This window comes from Schistocerca piceifrons, chromosome 3, assembly GCF_021461385.2.
Source record: "Schistocerca piceifrons isolate TAMUIC-IGC-003096 chromosome 3, iqSchPice1.1, whole genome shotgun sequence".
Taxonomy (NCBI): Eukaryota; Metazoa; Arthropoda; class Insecta; order Orthoptera; family Acrididae; genus Schistocerca; species Schistocerca piceifrons.
Window position 1 is genome coordinate 350,863,165 of NC_060140.1, and position 20,427 is coordinate 350,883,591.

General features: G+C 39.7%; 1 protein-coding gene across 1 annotated transcript in view; it reads left to right on the forward strand.

Annotated features, from left to right (window-relative positions):
* Nucleotides 1–20,427, forward strand: part of LOC124789951 (alanine--glyoxylate aminotransferase-like) — a 113,641-nt gene that overhangs the window by 56,905 nt on the left and 36,309 nt on the right. Inside the window, exon 3 of the mRNA XM_047257480.1 lies at nt 8,454–8,619. Coding sequence (XP_047113436.1) covers nt 8,454–8,619 — 166 coding nt within the window. The remainder of the gene's footprint in view (nt 1–8,453; nt 8,620–20,427) is intronic.

The window sequence follows — 20,427 nt, forward strand, 5'->3', positions numbered from 1 at the left end:
AAACCCAGAACATGTACACTCTTTCAATGCATAACTCTTGTTGTGCAATGGTCTCAGCATGAGATGACATGTGTACCTTACTTTCTGAAATCAGTTGTCAATTTTCTTAGCACCAACCATAATCTGTTGTTAGTATACTTCTATTAAAACCCCCCAAGCTCAGGGGTTGTAATATGTCAGAATGCTTGAGAGTTAAGGTTTGGGAGAGAGGGGTGACTCATGCAAAAGCACGCAGAGAAACATGGGCAAATGTGTTATTGACTTTATTACATTGAATGTACACAACGGGCCTTCCACTGAACTTGGTGATGCACAGCATGCATGCATGGGTCAGCACCAATGACAATGCCGGAATATGCAGCATCTGCATCCGGTTGCCCAGCAATGCAGACATAGCACTCCTGCTCATGCAACGCCTAAGTGACCACTGTGTGCATTAGACACACCGATGGCCTGGAACATGGCTGACTGCTTCCTTAAGTGCAACTTATGGATCCCATGTAGAGTGCTGGAGGGAACCAACTGACCACTGTGATTTTAGTGAACCTTAGCAGCTCTGACTGTCCACCCAGAGCAGCTCGATTAGTGACCACAGACAGCTCTACACTTAGAAGGCTGCGAGTTCATGCCCTAGCTCTGCCCCTGCAGATGGCAGTTTGCAGTCAGACATTATCACCCAGAAAGTGGAGGCCATCAGTCCTCTTGTTATCAAACCAGTGCAGCTGCAAGGTGCAATGTGCTCCACCACAGCTATGATGCAACTGTGCAGCAGAAGTTGGTGGTAGTTTCAGTGGGCTGGTTGGCACTATAAGGTCATCATGGTTAGCCTGCAACTTCACCAGTGATCATTCTCTCCAGTTCTAGACAGACAGAATGATGACACAACTGCCTACTCTGAGACTCTAGGTTCACTTATTTATACGTCTTTTCCCTACACCTCTGATGTATCTCTTCTGGAGGGGACAAGTGGAGTGCTCTTTAATAGTTAGAACGTCAGCTCTTCTCATCCTGCTTTGGCCCCTACACACAAGTCACTATGCACTGTTGCAACTGCAATATATGGGTTCTTCACAGCATGTCAGTGCCCAGTGCTGCCCTGATTGCTTCACACTTGTATACTGCTGCTGGGTCGTGCCTCTCCACCTGCGAGTGGTGTTGTAAACCTGTCTCACAGAATCATTTGTTAAATATCAGCACTGCCCATGCCTGCCATCTGGTGTTCCAAATCAGTCCCTTAGCTACTGTCTTCCATCCATAGCTGCACAATATTTACAACAATTCTCCAAATCCATGCCTGTAGATATTCATGGCACAGCATACCTCCTCCCTTCTGAGAAGATTCATCCCGAATCTTTAACATTGTACTCCACTTATCCATCTTAACTCTAATAATTTACTTATTGAGGTCAGTCTCCCTAATTCATGATACAGGACTTCCACTCACACTTTACCTGTACCATGTACCCCGTATCATACCCTTATACACTAATCAAGGTCTTAAAACTAATTGCAACCCTGACTAATGCTGGTCAAACATTCTACTGGTAATTGGTATGTTGGTATGCCCACAGCCTGTGCCCTCTTATGTCTTACCCTGAAATACAGTATGCAAAAGTGTGCTAGAAACATGCCACAACTGATGGCCAATATGCTCACCACTAACACTTTGTGCTCCTGTTCTTCCAGGAAATGGTGGATATGCTGTCACATTTGTTCCATCAAAATTCTCTCTACCTCAGACATTATTAATATGTCCAACAACTGCAAAAGCTTTGGATTGAGTGTGCTATTTAAATATGTCAAATTTTGAATGGGTAATACCCTCAGAGATACTTCTGGCCAATACAACATATTCCACAACAACATTATAGCAGTTAAGCCTGTAAGCATAGCCAGAAGACCAAAATCCATCCCAACTATCTCACAAGTTGTGCTATTAATGATCATTCTACTTTCCTGAAGCTCAAGTTATTTTAGCCCATCAGTCTGCCTCATTCATAGCATTTCAACCATACAGTTTTTGGCATGAATATGGAGTATAGTCAGCATTTACGCACCTTCTGGAAGTATGTTCATGCTTGCAGAAGTTCCTTCCCACAACTCATTCCATTTGATTCCTACAGAAACAAACTTGCCTCACATGTCTACGTATCAGTCTGTACTTGGCCACCTGGACAGATCACAAATTGCTCTATCACCTCCTTCCTCCTTCTGAGAATGCACAGTCCACAAACAATAAATATCCCTATGGCAATAAAAAAATTCATATTCCCTGATATACTAAACCAAATAAAACCCAACAAATTACTATTATACAACTTACTTATGCTACCTCAACCCATACAGCATATCATGCATCTTACATTGCTCACCAATTCCAGGTTCCTTCTTTTTACTCTTTGTAAATTTCACCACCTAAGAATACTTCCCCACTCAACAAAACTGTACAGTGATGGTGTCAAGTGCATGGGAATAAAATTATATAATCATCTTCCAACTTTTATACAAGAAATCCAAGAAATAAATAAATTCAAACAGGCAGTGAAATCTCTTTTAATAAAAGAATGCTTTTATACCATCCAGGAATATTTGGAATCAAAATTGTCTTAGTGCATGATAATGTATCAAAGCTGAATGTTGTTAAGTCAGTCTTGTCACATCATGTAACAATTCTCTGTAAAGCTGTAACTTTAAGTAACATAATTTGGTAGGTAATGTAAAATAATCTTTCTTCTATACTCTTGTTTACTATTTTAGACTCCTGTAAACTGTATATTTTTATTGACTTATCCCATATCAGTTGTACAAGCCATTGTACTGATTTGATCTACGGGACAAATAATAAATAAATAAATAAAAGCTACTGATGGCTGTGGTATCCCCTCTATCATTCCTTTTGACCAGTGAAGCCATTTCCATGACCTGGTATGATCCCTGGTATTTTGTTAAAAATTTCTTCATTTTGCCCTTTGACTTATAGGGACCAGTGACCATTAACCACTGCCTAATGCAATATTACGTCAATTTACACATGCATCTGTTCGGTTGTTCATGGCATTCTAACCCTCCATGTTTGTCTTTTGTACATTCCTCCAAACTTGTCTAATTCTCCTGGCAAACTTCCTCACCAACTCACCATCTTGTCCTAATTTAGGAATCAAAACATTAGAAGGAGATAGCATTTTCCTCCTGTACATCAACTCAAATGGCAACAAGCCTGTTGCAAATATGAACTTTTGAATTATACGCACACTGTATATAAGGTAAAATAAGTGTCCCAATCATCGCTCCTGGAACCTACTTACTAGCTCAACATCTTTGCGACTGTCTTGTACATGTGTTCCAGTCTCTCAATGAAGAAAAATGATAAATGATCATGAGAAAATACTTATTTCCTGCAGGTGCTTTGTTGAATGGGCCAAGGACATCCAACCTTACCAAAGAAAATGAACTGGACACTCCTGGTAACCTTTGCAGCAGCACTTCCTGATGTGTAATGTCGACCCTCTGTAATGTGTAATGTCCTTAACATATTGCTCCATGTCACCCTTCCATTCCTCCACCAAAACTGCTCTGTTACATATCTGTCAATTGCACATTGCCCACCATGACCTGACAACATAAGGTTGTGAGCTTGAGGCGAAACTTCCTTCCAAACACCCTCTGGAACAACCACATGTGGTCCACACATCATTTTTCTACACAACAAACCCTCATGCATAAGAAATATGGCTGTGGCGTAAATGCCTGACACAACTTATCCCTTTCCTATGCCTGCTGCTACTTTTCAGTGCTCTTCTTTGGTGTACTTAACATCACCAACCCGCAGCTTAATGAATCTGCATTTGCATGTGATCTCCCTCGCTTAAGGATCACCTCATACTCAAATTCACTAAGCTTACCTGCCCGCCAAGTTAATCTACTAACTGGATCTTTCAAAGTGAGCAATGACTTAAATGAAGCATGTTCTGTCATGACCTTAAACTTCCTACCATACAGATGACACTGAAAATATGTAATACCATATATGACCACCAACATCTCTTTTTCTGTTATTGAATAGCTACACTCCATTTTGTTTAACTGCCTTGAAGCTTAAGTGATCAGATGTTCCTAACCATGTACCAACTGTCCCAAAACACAACCAATTGCCTCATTTGAAGCATCACATGAAAGGATAAACTCTGTCTCAAAATCTGGAAAAACCAATACTAGATCTGAAACTAAAATTTCTTTCAATTTTTCAAATGCTTTCCAACATTCCTGTGACCAATGGAATTTTGTCCCCTTTTTCAGTAGCTTGTTGAAGCGTACGGCTATTACCACAGAAACTTTCACAAACCATCTATTATAATTACAGAGGTCAGTGGATGACTGTACCTGCTTACAATATTATGAAAGGAAAGTTGCTGCTTTCCATATAGCAGAGATGCTGAGTCACAGATAGGCACAACAAAAAGACTCTCAGAATTAAAGCTTTGGCCTTTGTCAAAGCTTTGGCCTTTATCAACCTCCGGCAAAGTTATCCATACTATTGGGAATCGTCTATTCCCCATTAATGTCACTCACATGCACTAAACTCCTGGAGATAAAACAGTGTGAACTATCCAACAGCTGACCACTGTGGCCAAGCAGTTCTAGGCACTTCAGTCTGGAACCGTGCTGCTGCTATGGTCGCAGGTTCAAATCCTGCCTCGGGCATTAATGTGTGTGATATCCTTACGTTAGTTAGGTTGAAGTAGTTTAGGTCTAGGGGACTGATGGCCTCACATGTTAAGTCCCATAGTCCTTAGAGCCATTTGCTTTGAACTATCCAACACTTCATTGTTTAAGAGTAGGTCAGTCACATATAATGTTTCCCTCAGCTAGTTGGTTTCCACTGAAACCCAAACTATCTTTCCTGTACCTGTTGGTATTTTATCCTGCTGATTGTTCTTCACTGAAAATGTATGCAGTTTAGTTGGTCTCACCCCCATGAAAGGTGAACCTTGTGCCATTGTCTCAGTTGCAACTGTTTCCCCCAGTTGAAATAGAGTCCCACTGAGTTCCACTGGCCATTGCATAACATCAATCTTGGCGTGATGTTTATTGAGGAAGTCTAGCCCAGAACTCCCTTTATCACCAACACCCTTTATCACCAACACCACGTAACCTATATACTTTGGTGGCTCTGGTCTCCATTTTCTCATGAGGTCCAGACTGATAATGGACACATTCACACCTTTGTCCACTAAAAATCTCTGTTTCCTGCCACCTACTAATCCCTCTAAGCTACATTCTGTCTGTGCATTAACTTATGCTGTATTATGGTTTACTGGGACTGCCTCTTGATGGTTGAAGCAGTCCCATTTGTATTTAATGGCTGCTTGCCTTGTCAGTGCTTTCCACCCTTCCCACATCTAAACTCAAATTACCAGTGGTCCACTATGCCAAATGCATAGCACTCTGGTTGCTTACAGTGCTTCTGTACATGCTCCTCCCGACCACATTCATAAAATTTGACTTCAGAATTAACACGCAGTGGCCCACTCTCTGCTTTGTCACCATGTCTACCTCCTTTATAAGTGTTGTGATCCTAAGAACTGACTCTTCTGGGTTCTCCATCCATACCTTCTGTGAAATTTCAAGAAGTATACCAAGCAAAAAGGCTGTTGCTCTATTTTCCACCTTCTGTAACAGCACCCTATTAGCTCCTGCATTCTGGGTCTGTACATATGTCTTTGCATTTAGTTTATGGATTCTATCCAAGAATGCTTCCACAGACTCATTGCACTGCATCGGCATCTTACTTAATTTCTCCCCAAAAAACTGCTCACTGTTCTGCTTGTGGTACCTCTGACACAATCCAGTGGCCTACTCCTGGAATGCATGTTCTTTGCTCAATGTCTCATGGTAGACAACACACGCTTTGGCATCCTCTGACAAATGCATGTTAGCAACATATGGGTTAGCAACATATGGGGTTACCATCCATGTACTTAATGAATGTTGTCACATTCTCCATTACCTTGCCCAAGAAGGGATTGACCAGTGTGACCACTGCTGGGTCATATAAAACAGAAGGCACCCTTAATCCAGACTTACTTTCCTGTTGTGACTGATCATTACCCTCCTTAAGAGCCTCTAACTCACAATTAAGTTCAACATATCTCTCTTTCATGCTCTCAAATTTCTCTGTTAATGCTTGCACTTGCTGAGTTAAAGCTGCAACTGCATCCAAGGTAGTAGCTAGTGAATCATCACCCATCTACACTAAGTACAACTAACAGACAGATTACCAGTATACCTACATACAGAACAAACATCTGCTACAGCTCTGGTAAACAGCAATTTGTGCCCAGACAAATTGCAAAATGAATACCTCAATGGCACTAAATTACCACATCCATCATTACCTCTAAAGAAAGGTAAGTCTGCAGGTTCCTATGGTTTCGCAAAAGTAACTCCAAACATCTTGAATCCTAGCTCACACAGCTAACTCTGACAATGACTGCAGACGTCAAAAAAACATAAATAAAACTTAGACTCACCATGCTACATTGTGCTGAGCTGGTACCTACGTCAAGTGCCACTGCCTCACTCACCACTCACCAAAACCAACTCTCCCCCCAGAACTTAGTGTTAGGCGTGGATGGACACTTTCTGACACAACATTTTGTATTGGAAAGCAAAACAACCACTTACTGATCCCAAATTATTGCAACCCCCCAAACTCAGGGGTTGTAATATGTCAGAACAACCAGGAGGTATAGTTTGGGAGAGAGGTGTGACTCATGCCGAAGCATGCAGAGAAACACCAGCAAGTGTGTCACTGCCTTTATTACTTTGAAGGTACACAGCGGGTCTTCTACTGAACTCAGAGATGGTGCCGCACAGTGTGCATGAGTGGGTCAGCGCCAATGCCAGTGCCAGAATCTGCAGCATTGGCCTTCTGGTCATCCAGCCTTGCAGATGTAACACTCCTATTCATGCCACAGCTAAATGGCCATCACATCCTTAAGCTGTGCCCGTTGCCCTTAACATGGCTGACTGCTCCCTCAAGTGCCACTTGTGGGCCCCATGTAGAGTGCCAAAGGGAAGAAAGTGACCACCATCATTGTAGTGAGCCTTAGAAGCTCAAACCATCTACCCAGGTCAGCTCAGTCAGTGACCGCAGACATACAGGAAGTCGTGAGTTCACTCCCTAGCCTAATCCCTGCCAATGGTAGCTTGCAGTCCAGTGGACGAGGTCACCCAGAGAGTAGAGGCCAACAGCCCTCTTGCTCCTCTTGCCGCTGTGGCTCCAAGGTGATGCAGCAGAGGTTGGAGGTACTTTCAGTGGACTGGTTGGTCAACAATATATCATCAAAAGTTCATTGTGGTTGGCCTGCAACTTCAACAATTATCATTCTGTCCAGTTGTAGATATGGACAGAATGTTGACACAACTGTCTCCTTTGAGCCTCCACACTCAGTTATTTATATGTCTTTTTCCTATATGGAGGGGAAATGTGGAGTGCTCTTTAATAATTACAATGTCAGTTTTCCTCGGTCCACTTCAGCTCCTACACACAGGTTGCTAGGCACTGTTGTAACAGCAATGTATGGGTTCTTCACAGCATGTCAGTATCTTGTGCTACCCTGATTACTTCACACTTGTATGCAGTGCCTGCTGGGCCATGCCTTCCCACCTGCGAGCGATGTCACAAACCTGCCTTGCAGAATCATTTGCTAAATATCAACATTGCCCACACCTACCACCCAATGTGCCAATCAGTCCCTTAACTACTACCTTCCAGCCATAGATGCACAAAATTTACAAGTGTTCCCCAAATCACAAAGAAGTAATCTGCTGCTTCTGACTGCTAATGTACAACCTTGATTCATTCCTCTTTCTTGATGGCTCTCCTTTATGGTGGGATTTACAGAACACAGTGTATGAATTAACACATTGACTGTCAACACATAGTGGTGGATGTTTCACTGCCAGGTCAAGGGAGCCACAGCACCAGGTGTGAGGCTTTGCTGTGGCTGCCGGTGGACAAATTGTGTCAAGTGTAAGGTTCTGCTGTAGCTGGCCATGGCCTTGTGGCAGTCAATATAGTAATGAAGTAATGAAAATTAATTAAAGATTGAAATCTAGCTTCCATATTCTGAGTAGAAGCTTTATCACTCAATAGAGCCACAATGCATAGCTTGACAAGTTTTATTTTGTATGCAGTATATTAAACACTTTACTGGATGATTGTTATTTGTTTCTGTTGGCCACAATCTTATTCAGTCAGTTAAAAATGAGTTAATAGAGTATAGCTTCAGCAGTTGGTGAGGAAGTTGACCACTTCTTTCCCAGCATAGTTTCTAGACTTTAATTTTCTCTTTCGTTTAGAGTTTTTAAATACAATTTTAACTGAAAAAGTATTATAATTATTTTAAGTTTCATCATTTAAAAAAAGTCTGCATGGTTATATTTTTCAGGAGCAAATGTACATACAATAGAAACAACTCATGGAAAGACATTCACTTTAAAAGAGATTGAAGATGCATTACAAAAGTATAAGCCACAGATATTTTTCATAGTGCAAGCAGAGAGTACAACTGGAGTTTTTCAAGATGTGCAGCATATTGGACCACTGTGTCATAAGTATGTATTTGCTAAACAATTTTTTTTCTTCTAATGTGTGAAATGCATCAGATTGAAATTAAGAAAAGTACAGCACTACTTTATTATCAGTATTACTGCTACACAATAGCTGTATTGTTCTCACTGCTGACTGTAGCTCTTATGAATGTATTTCATTGATTTTTCTTTGTTTGTATTTTTAAAAAATTAGATAAATAGATTCATTAACAGTTGAAGTTCATGTATAATTTAGTTCTGAAAAGGAGTGAGTTTTATTTCAAAGCAAACAGTTATCATAATTTGCCTCTTGGTTAGTGTAAACAATTTAATTTTGACAAAGAGTGAGTTTTATTTTTGAAGCAAACCATTATTATTATTATTTGCCACTTGGTTAGTCTAAATTGTATCACAGAAATTTTATTTGACTTAAACTATAAAGGCACTTCATAGTTTACTGGTATATCTTAAACTAATGTCCAAAAATAGACTGAGCACAAGCACTAGACATGCCATGAGCATGGCAGTATCTTCCAGATATAACTGCTGCTTCAGTTTCATTCCCAGCCAATAAGTGATGTTAAATTTGGCACTATAGGGCTCATCTTCATAACCTTTGATCTTCTTACCAATGGAAAAATAAATTTAAAATTTCTTTGTGAAAGGGTGGATCAAAATAAACTTTTCAAAATTATGAAATAAAATTAGGGTTTAATACAATGTTAATGACTGAGTCATTGGAGACAGATTACAAGCTTTAATTGGAAAAGAATGTGGAAGGGAGACAAAAGTGCAGTTTCTCTTGGTATAGATGTACTAATTACTGAAAATTAAGGAACCTCAAATCTGGATGGCGAGATAGGATTTGAGCATTTTTCTTCCTGAATGTAATTTCGGTTCCTTAACTGCCATGTCACTTTCATTATTATTCTCCTGGTGCTATATTATAACAGCCATTGTATTATATGAAACTATATTAAAGAGAGCACCACCCCAGATAAATCTATCATCAGCTTTTAACAACTCTTGGAGTGGCCTGGCTCTGATACAAAAGTCTTTGATAAAATGATGGTAATAAGAACATAATCCAAGGAAGCCTCTCACATCTCTAATACTTTTAGGAATAGGAAATTCCGTTATAGATCTCACCTTTCCTGGGTCTGGCTGCACACCATCGTTTGACACAAGGTGTCGAAGTATTTTGATTTCTTTTGCTCCAAAGAGACATTTTCTTGAATTAAGTTTCAGTCCGCATTATTGGAGACATTTAAGAATGGCCCTAAGTCTTTTTATACGTTCATCAAATGTCTCTGAGAATACTATAATGTCATCTAAATAACAAAGACACATTGTCCACTTCAGGTGCCTTAGAAGATTATCCATCATCCGTTCAAAAGTTGCTGGTGCATTACACAAACCAAACGGCATTACCTTAAACTCATACAGGCCCTCAGGGGTGATGAATTCAGTTTTCTAATGATCAGCCTCATCTACTTCAATTTGCCAGTATCCCAAGTACATGTCCATGGTTGAGAAAAACTTAGCCCCCTTCAGACAATCTAGTGTATCATCAATTCATGGAAAAGGGTAAATGTCCTTTTTAGTTATCTTATTAAGCTTCCTCAAATCAACACAAAAGTGCCAACTGCCATCCTTCTTCCTGACAAGAATCACTGGTGACGACCATGGGCTCTGCAAAGGCAGAATGATGTCATTCTTCATCATTTTCTCTACCTTGTCACGAATTATTTGATGTTCTGTTGCTGACACACGGTATGCTGTCTTGCTTATTGGTTGATGGTCTCCACTGCTAGTCTGGTGCTTCACCATAAATTTCTCTAATTTGCTCTTCACCTGTGGATTGAAGCATTCAGAGAACTCTTGAAGAATGGCAAGTAGCTTCCTCTGTTGTTCCTTATTGATATCTGGTGATAATTGAGCTAGAAGATCTCGTCTCATAGTGTTAGCACTAATTTCATCCACAGACTTGGCATGAGAGGTTTCCATTATTCTCAGCTGTTATGTAAAATAACGACTCAGTGTTTGCTATGCACATGGATCTTGGAAGGATCTGCAGTTCTTGGTGACAGTTAACTATCCACAATTCACTGAATACATTCTTAAATGAGATGGCAGAGGCTGGGATGACCAAGTTATTCTTCAGTGGTATGCTTCTCTTACATTCCACTATGATCCATGGGTTGATGTATGGCATGACACATGACAGTTACCTTTCTAGCGCTGACTGCAGGAATGATCACTTCATCCAGCATACTCGAATGCGCATCTTCCTGTCCACAGTATCTCATCTCGTATTTCGTAGTCTTTGAGTGACCATAATGTATAATTGCCTGAGAAGCTTTCAAAAAATCCCATCCGAGAATGACACCATGACTACAATCTTGTAAGGCGATGAATTATAAATGCTGTGTATGGCCATTTATACCCACACAAATGGCACATCTTCCTGTAGGTTTTACATATTTCCCATTAACCCTCTTCAGCAGAGATGTTTTGCTGTCAACAAATATGGTTTTCTGCGACTGGCGATGGTACTTCTCCGAAATGACTGAATATGATGCTCCAGAGTCCACAAGAGCTTGAGCTGGTCAGCCATCCATGAGGATATCAATGTAGTTTCCAATCATTTTTGTAGTGATTGATGGTGGAGGATATTCCTCTTTGGTGGCCTCACTTCCGAGGAATGTTGCACCATTTAGTTTTACAAGTTGCAGTGGCTAGGTGATCGGCTGGAGCTTCTAAACGGCGGCAGAGACCTTGATCGGCGTGTTGGTGTGCCTTCTGAACTTTCTCTCTCACTATCTGATGAAGAACACTTGTGAAATCACTTTCTTCCTCCATCACAGACATCGATACGATGAAACTTCCTGGCAGATTAAAACTGTGTGCCCGACCGAGACTCGAACTGGGGACCTTTGCCTTTCGCGGGCAAGTGCTCTACCAACTGAGCTACCGAAGCACGACTCACGCCCGGTACTCACAGCTTTACTTCTGCCAGTACCTCGTCTCCTACCTTCCAAACTTTACAGAAGCTCTCCTGCGAACCTTGCAGAACTAGCACTCCTGAAAGAAAGGATATTGCGGAGACATGGCTTAGCCACAGCCTGGGGGATGTTTCCAGAATGAGATTTTCACTCTGCAGCAGAGTGTGCGCTGATATGAAACTTCCTGGCAGATTAAAACTGTGTGCCTGACCGAGACTCGAACTCGGGACCTTTGCCTTTCGCGGGCAAGTGCTCTACCAACTGAGCTACCGAAGCACGACTCATGCCCGGTACTCACAGCTTTACTTCTGCCAGGCAAAGGTCCCGAGTTCGAGTCTCGGTCGGGCACACAGTTTTAATCTGCCAGGAAGTTTCATATCAGCGCACACTCCGCTGCAGAGTGAAAATCTCATTCTGGAAACATCCCCCAGGCTGTGGCTAAGCCATGTCTCCGCAATATCCTTTCTTTCAGGAGTGCTAGTTCTGCAAGGTTCGCAGGAGAGCTTCTGTAAAGTTTGGAAGGTAGGAGACGAGGTACTGGCAGAAGTAAAGCTGTGAGTACCGGGCGTGAGTCGTGCTTCGGTAGCTCAGTTGGCAGAGCACTTGCCCGCGAAAGGCAAAGGTCCCGAGTTCGAGTCTCGGTCGGGCGCACAGTTTTAATCTGCCAGGAAGTTTCATATCAGCGCACACTCCGCTGCAGAGTGAAACTCTCATTCTGGATCGATACGATGTTTGGAAGCCATTCAAACTTCTTGCATGTAATTCTTTTTCGATGCATTTTCTCGATATACTGGCACCATTTTATGAAGTCGTCTACTGTCAAAACCTCCTTCAAGAGTAGGGCTTGATACATGTCTTCAGCAACACCCTTCATGAGATGTGCAACCTTATCTTCCTCCTTCATACTAGGATCCACTATTTTACACAGCTCCAAGAGGTCTTGAAAGTAGGATGCTGTTGTTTCTCCTGGACGCTGTGCTCTGCACTTTAATTTATCTTCAGCCTAGCACTTCTGTCATTGTGTGTCGCCGAAATACTTGTGCAGTTCCGCCTGGAATACTTCCCAGCCTGTGAACTTGTCCTCATTGTTCTCATACCATTGCTTGGCAGTGCCCTCCAAGTAGAAAAATACATTAGCCAAACACACAGTGTCATCCCATTTGTTAAATTTGGCTATACGCTCATATACCTTCAGCCACTTGTTTGGTTGGATCTTGGCCACTGTCACCAGAGAACCCAGAAGAATGTCTCATGTGGTGGCACACAGTTGCTATCATCGTGATGTCCTCTTCCTCCTCTGTCTCTGATAGATTGCGATCTGTTGAATATAGCTCTAACTCAGGTTTCTCGCCATGTAAACGGTAGCTCTGTCGTGGCCTGATGGAAGTCACTGTGTCATTGATAATGTGTAGTATCACAAGTTCCAATACCCAGCATCTCCACCAGAATAATGTCACGTAGAAGAAGGTGTAAGTATATTAATGATGAACACTAACTTCACTTAACAATGATTTATTCAGCACTGGCACATACAAGAGCACGGAGCAAACTGCCTTCGGCCAGAACACATATGGTATACATAAAGCTACAGAACATTCCAGTACAATGATTCTTGCAATTTGTGGATACTTCTAGAATATACTCGAAGCGAATATAGAAATTAAAATTTTACATTTCAGGTGAGTCTTGAACTTATGACCCTCCATGCAACAGTCTAGGATCATAACCACTACACTACAGCAAATGTGCTACTGAGCTCCTTCTGTGACAATATATAATAGTTTAATTACTTCAAAACTAGTTTATGATATCAAAGCTTAAAGTCCTACAGCATTGCAACATCCTAGACATTATTGACCAACACAAATGTATACTCAAAGTATGGAAGTGAAAAGGCTACCTGCTCTTGTTTTTAAGTAATCTGGCTGGTTTGATGCAGCCTGACATGAATTCCTTTCCTGTGCCAACCTCTTCATCTCATAGTAGCACTTGCAACCTATGTTCTCAATTATTTGTTGGATGTATTCCAATCTCTGTCTTCCACTACAGTTTTTGCTCTTTACTGCTCCCTCTAGTACCATTGAAGTCTTTTCCTGGTGTCTTAACAAATGTCCTATCATCCTGTCTCTTCTTCTTATCAGTGTTTTCCACATATACCTTTCCTCTCCAATTGTGTGCAGAACCTCCTCATTTCTTACCTTATCAGTCCACCTAATTTTCAACATTCATCTGTAGCATGGCATTTCAAATGCTTCAGTTTCTTTTGTTCCACTTTTCCCACGACCAAACAATGCTGTGCTCCAGACATACACTCTCAGAAAGTTCTTTCTCCAATTATGGCCTATGTTTGATATTAATAGAATTCTCCTGGCCAGGAATGCCCTTTTTGCCGGTGCTAGTCTGCTTTTGATGTCCTCCTTACTCCATCCATCATTGGTTATTTTGCTGTCTAGGTAGCAGAATCCCTTACCTTCATCTACTTCTTGACCATCAATCGTGATGTTAAGTTTCTTGCTGTTCTCATTTCTGCTACTCCTCATTTCTTTTGTCTTTCTTTGATTTACTCTCAATCCATATTCTGTACTAATCAGACTGTTCATTCCTTTCAGCACATCCTGTAATTCTTCTCCACTTCCACTCAGGATGGAAATGTCAAAAGAAAATCATATCATTGATATCCTTTCACCACAAACTTTAATCCCACTCCTGAACCTTTCTTTTATTTCCACCATTGTTTCTTTAATACAAAGATTGAACAATAGGGGCAAAAGACTACATCCCTGTCTTACACCTTTTTTAATCCAAGCACTTCATTCTTGCTCATCCACTCTTACTATTCCCTCTTGGCTCTTTTACACATTGTATTTTATCCATCTCTCCCTATATCTTATTACTATTTTTCTCAGAATTCTGAACATCTTGCACCATTTTACATTGGTGAATGCTTTTTCCAGATCCATAAATCCTGTAAACATGTCTTGATTTTTCTTTAGTCTTGCTTCCATTGTCAACTGCAACATCAGAATTTCCTCTCTGGTGCATTTACCTTTCCCAAAGTCAAATAGATTGTCATCTAACTCATCCTCAATTTTCTTTTCCATTCTTCTGTATATTATTCTCGTCAGCAACTTAGATGCATGAGCTGTTAAGCTGATTGTGCAATAATTCTCAAATTTGGCAGTTCTTGCAGTCTTGGGAATAGCATGGATGATAGTTTTTTCTAAGTCATGTGGTATGTTGCCAGACTCTTACATTCTACACACCAACGTGAATAATCATTTTGTTGCCACTTCCCCCAACGATTTTAGAATTTCCGATGGAATGTTATCTATCCTTCTGCCTTATTCAATCTTAAGTTCTCCAAAGCTCCTTTAAATTCTGATTCTAATATTGGATCCCCAATCTCTTCTAAATTGACTCCTGATTCTTCTTCTATCACATTAGACAAGTTTTCCCCCTCATAGAAGCCTTCAATGTACTCTTTCCACCTATCCACTCTCTCCTCTGCATTTAACAGTAGAATTCCCATTTTACTATTAATGTAATCATCCTTGCTTTTAATTTCACTGACAGTTGTTTTGACTTTCCTTTTTGCTGAGTCAGTCCTTCCATCAGTCATTTCTTTTTCGATTTCTTCACATTTTTCACATATCCATTTCATTTCTTTTTCAATTTCTTCACATTTTTCATGCATCCATTTTACTTTAGCTTCCCTGCACTTCCTATTTATATCTTTCCTCAGTGGCTTGCATTTCTTTACTCCTGAATTTCCCTGAACATCTTTGTACTTCCTTCTTTTATCAAACAACTGAAGTATTTCATCTCTTACCCGTGGTTTCTTCACAGTTACCTTATTTGTACTTATGTTTTCCTTTCCAACTTTTGTGATTGCCCTTTTTAGAGATATCCATTCCTCTTCAATTGTGGTGCCAATTGAGCTATTCCTTATTGAGCTATTCCTTATTGTTGTATCTGTAGCCTTCGAGAACTTCAAGCATATCTTGTCATTCCTTAGTACTTCTGTATCCCACTTCTTTGCATATTCATTCTTCATGACTAATCTCTTAAATTTCAGCCCACTCTTCATCCTTACTACATTGTGATCTGAGTCTGTATCTGCTCCTGGGTATGTCTTACTATCCAGTATCTGATTTCGGAATCTCTGTCTGAACTTTATATAATCTAATTGAAATCTTCCCACGTCACCCAGCCTTTTCCAAGTATACCTCCTCTTCTTGTGGTTCTTGAACAGGGTATTCACTATTGCTAGCACAAATTTATTACAGAACTCAATTAGTGTTTCTTCTCTCTCATTCCTTGTCCCAAGCCCATATTCCCCTGTAACTAATTCTTCTGCTTCTTCCCCTACAACTGCATTCCAGCCACCATGACTATTAGCCGCAACTTGTAGAACATTATCCTTTCATTTGTTATTCAATCTTTTTCTCATGGTTATCTCCCAATGGAGAGATCATAAAGACACTTCTTCAACTACAGGCCACATGCCCTGGGAATACACATCAAGTGCCAGCCACTGCATGAGAAACACTCCTGTGTGGCCAAGGCCTTAGTGTGACAAATTCTAGAGTATTGTTCCTGTTTTTGGAGTCCTTATGAAGTAGGCATGGTGACAGATATTGAACAAACTCAGAGATGAACTCCTAGGATCATACCATGTTTGTTAGCCCATACGAAAATCCAACACAAATGATCAGGGAACTTAACTGGGAATCGATGGAAGAATGATGACATAATTCTTGAAAAATCCTGTGGGATGACTTTAGGAGACTTGTATTTGAAGCACTCTCCCTTCCCTCCAAAGTACACCAAAAAGGGACCATAATACTGAGGTGCATTGACTGTGATGGCAAGGGCGGTGCATCAATACATTCAGCACAAAACCTGTCCTGAATCATGTGAGCTGTGTGAACAAGGGTTCTGTCATCTTGGAACACAACATCACCATTGAGGAACAAACATAGTACCATAGGATGGGCCTGATCAGCTGAAATTGTCACATAATTGTCAGGGCTCAAACCATCACCAAACCTCAACCATGTTTCATTCTTGGTATGTTAACTTGGCTAGAAGCTGGAAACAGTGTAAAACATGACTCACCTGACCAAATGACTTTGTTTCATTGCTCCATACTCCAGGTTTTATGGTTGTGGTACCATGTTTTTCTGTTACAGACATTTGCATCACTGATGAGTGGTTTTGAAATTCCAGCTCGCCCTATAATCCCCGGCTTATGGAGCTCCCTCATGTTGTTTTAGTGCTAGCAGGGTTCACAAATGTTTCAGTTCTGCAGTGTCTTTTGCAGTTGTCGTCCCCTTATTTTCAGTCCAGTCCTCTTCCTTTTCAGTGACTGTCTGTCACAATCAATCAACAAACACTCTTGTCTCTCTTGCAACTTAGCAGTTGCTGATTTTCTGCTTTCCATGTATGTGGGATAAATCTTTGATAAGTCCCTCTTGAAACACTATACATCTACATCCACATCTACATTTATATTCCAAAAGCCACCAAACGGTGTGTGGCGGAAGGCACTTTACGTGCCACTGTCATTACCTCCCTTTCCTGTTCCAGTCGCATATGGTTAGCGGGAAGAATGACTGCAGGAAAGCCTTCGTGCATGCTTTAATCTCTCTAATTTTACATTCATGATCTCCTTTGGAGGTATAAGTAGGGGGAAGCAATATATTCGATACCTCATCCAGAAACAAATCCTCTCGAAACCTGGACAGCAAGCTACACCGCAATGCAGAGCGCCTCTCTTGCAGAGTCTGCCACTTGAGTCTGCTAAACATCTCCATAAAGCTATCACACTTACCAAATAACCTTGTGACAAAATGCGCCGCTCTTCTTTGGATCTTCTCTATCTCCTCTGTCAGCCTGACCTGGTATGGATCCCACATTGATGAGCAATACTCAAGAATAGGTCAAACGAGTGTTTTGTAAGCCACCTCCTTTGTTGATGGACTACATTTTCTAAGGACTCTCCCAATGAATCTCAACCTGGCACCCACCTTACTAACAATTAATTTTATATGATCATTCCATTTCAAATCATTATGTACGCATACTCCCAGATATTTTACAGAAATCACTGCTACCAGTGTTTGTTCTGCTATCATATAATCATACAATAAAGGATCCTTCTTTCTATGTATTCGCAATACATTACGTGTTGGTTACCTTGGTTATGAATGCTCCCATCATGTGAGCACCAAGAATTAGTGCAGGTTCAAATTCACTTAGCTCCAACATAATGCCCTTGCAGCTGAACAGAATAGTGTTCTGACCATAACTGACATTTTAACATATTGAGCATGTTGCACAGGTGTTGTTCATGCTAAGATACAACAGTGCAACCCCCAGGCTTGGTTAGCATCAGAATTTATGTGCAAGCATGCATTTCTTGTGGTCTTTCCATATTTTTGTCCTGAAATGTATATCTTGCACAGGGATCTAGAGAATAAGGTAAAAGATATTAGGGCACATAAAGAGGTATAAAAAACAATAACTTTCACCCACATTATACATGAATGGAATACAATGTAAAATCAATCAAACTGGTACAATGGACCTTATTCTATGCACTGTACAGTGTCTTGCAGAGTGTCCATGTAGATATAGAAATATTCACCTACCAATTTTTGTTCCATTTCTGTCACTGACACATTCTGTACAATTAGAATTATGGCCATTAATTAAACAGTTATAACTGTTTTAATTAATGTTCTTTCATCTAAATTATGACTGTATTATTCAACTATCTTTTGCTTCCCATATTTTTGAAACAAAAATTGCTATGTATTTCTCAGATTCAACTACATTTCGCTTCCCATATTTTACAAACAAAAATATCTATTTATTTCTCAGATTCTTTGAGTTTGTGTGAATCAAAGCTGCTTGACCATGAAATGAGTACCTACCTAATTTTCTGAAGACTTGTAAAAGAATTTGTAAAGAACTGAAATTAAAAAATTAAAACACATTTTTTTCAACAGTACATACAAGTAACAAATACATTACAGTGAAAGTTCCTAAATTATTGTGAAGAACTCTTATTCACCATCCCACAAGGAAGGTTTTCTACTTTAATCTAAATGTGGTATACTATTTAAATTTTACAGTTCTATATTGGAATCTTACTGAAAGCATAACTTGTAGAATTAGGTGTCATTTTATGTCCATTGTTTGTGAAAGTCTTAGACATATGCAAAACATTTTTTTTTTGTCTTATAGTTATATATTTTGTAGATTTATTAGCAGGGGTGTGCTTATAGCTTCATAATGTACTTACTTCTCAATGGAAAGTAGTTTCTTAGTTGTCAGTAGAGTATGAATAAAACTGGTTTATTTTTGCACAAGTCTGTAACTCATTCCTCTACTAACTTCAGCATATAAACATGACTCTTAAGCCCCTTTTTGTAATTTTGTTGATGTTCATTAAAATTTTCTGAGCCATGAATAAAGCAAAACATTGTGCCATTTATTTATTTCTTGAATCTTTTCTTACTGAGTTCCTATTTAGCAAATATTTTCATAATACACTGCACAATATACACTTTCACTTGACATTTTTGTTGTTGTTGTTTCAGTTATGTCTCACAGTTATTTTAGTGCAGTTTTCCATTCATGTTCCTCTTCATTTTAACATAACTTTTGCATCATACATTAGAAGTGATATGTTTTAGATACTTACAACTATTTCTACCACAGTAATTCTAACTTCCACAATCCCCATAAGTACATTTTGCAGTAACTATTCATGCTGTAATGTGGCCCAATCATTCACTCCCTTTGATATATCATGTTATTTGTTAGGCACGATTTATCACTGACTCATTACAGAACATATTCATTCCTTACTCAGTTTGTCTGCCTGGTCATCAATAGTCTCTCATAAAACCACATTCCGAAGACTATTAGTTGTGTCATCCCTGTCTTCCCACTTATCTTCTTTATGCACCCTTACAAAGCTATGCTTATTTTGTTTTATTTATTTCTTACATCATGGATCCAACTGCAAGAAATTCACAGGGATGTAGTGTGTGTAAATTTTTACATTGTCAATGACAAGTACTTATACACTATGTTTACAAGTAAAGATTAGAAAGTTACATAACTACTACAACAATCCATAACATAATATGATGAAATGAAAAACCATAGACCTACAGATTGCAAAGTATAAAACATAGTAAATTAAGTATGAAAAGGTCATATAACCCAGAGAGTTAAATATAAGCAGTTAATACTAAAAGAATTACATATGTGACAAGATTGTATAGCTTAATGTTCAATTTATGTGATAATACATCTTATTTTATTTTAAGGCAGTTTCTCACTGCATTTCATAAACTCTTCCAAACTGTAAAATGACGTGGCTAAAAGAAATTGCCTCAGTAGCTCTTTAAATGTAGATTTCTGGAGAAAGAGCATTAAATATCTTTATACCTGAGCACTGTACAACCTTCTGATAACCTTCCAATTTTTTATCTTCAGTGTGGAAATCATGTTTCCTCCTTGTGTTGTAGTGATGGTATTCATTGTCACATTTGTATATATCAGTGTTTTTACTTATGAAGCACATAAGTGAATATATATATTGAGAAGCAGTTGTAAGAATTTCGATTCCAGAATAGACTTCTGGAACTACATCTAGGGTCTACACCACACATCACTCTTACAACACACTTCTGAGCAATGAATATTTTCTTTGCAAGTGGTTGATTTCCCCAGAAAACAATTCAATATGCCGTCAAAGAATGGAAGTAACCATGGTATGCTGCTTTTTTAATGCTTAAGTTTGCACTGT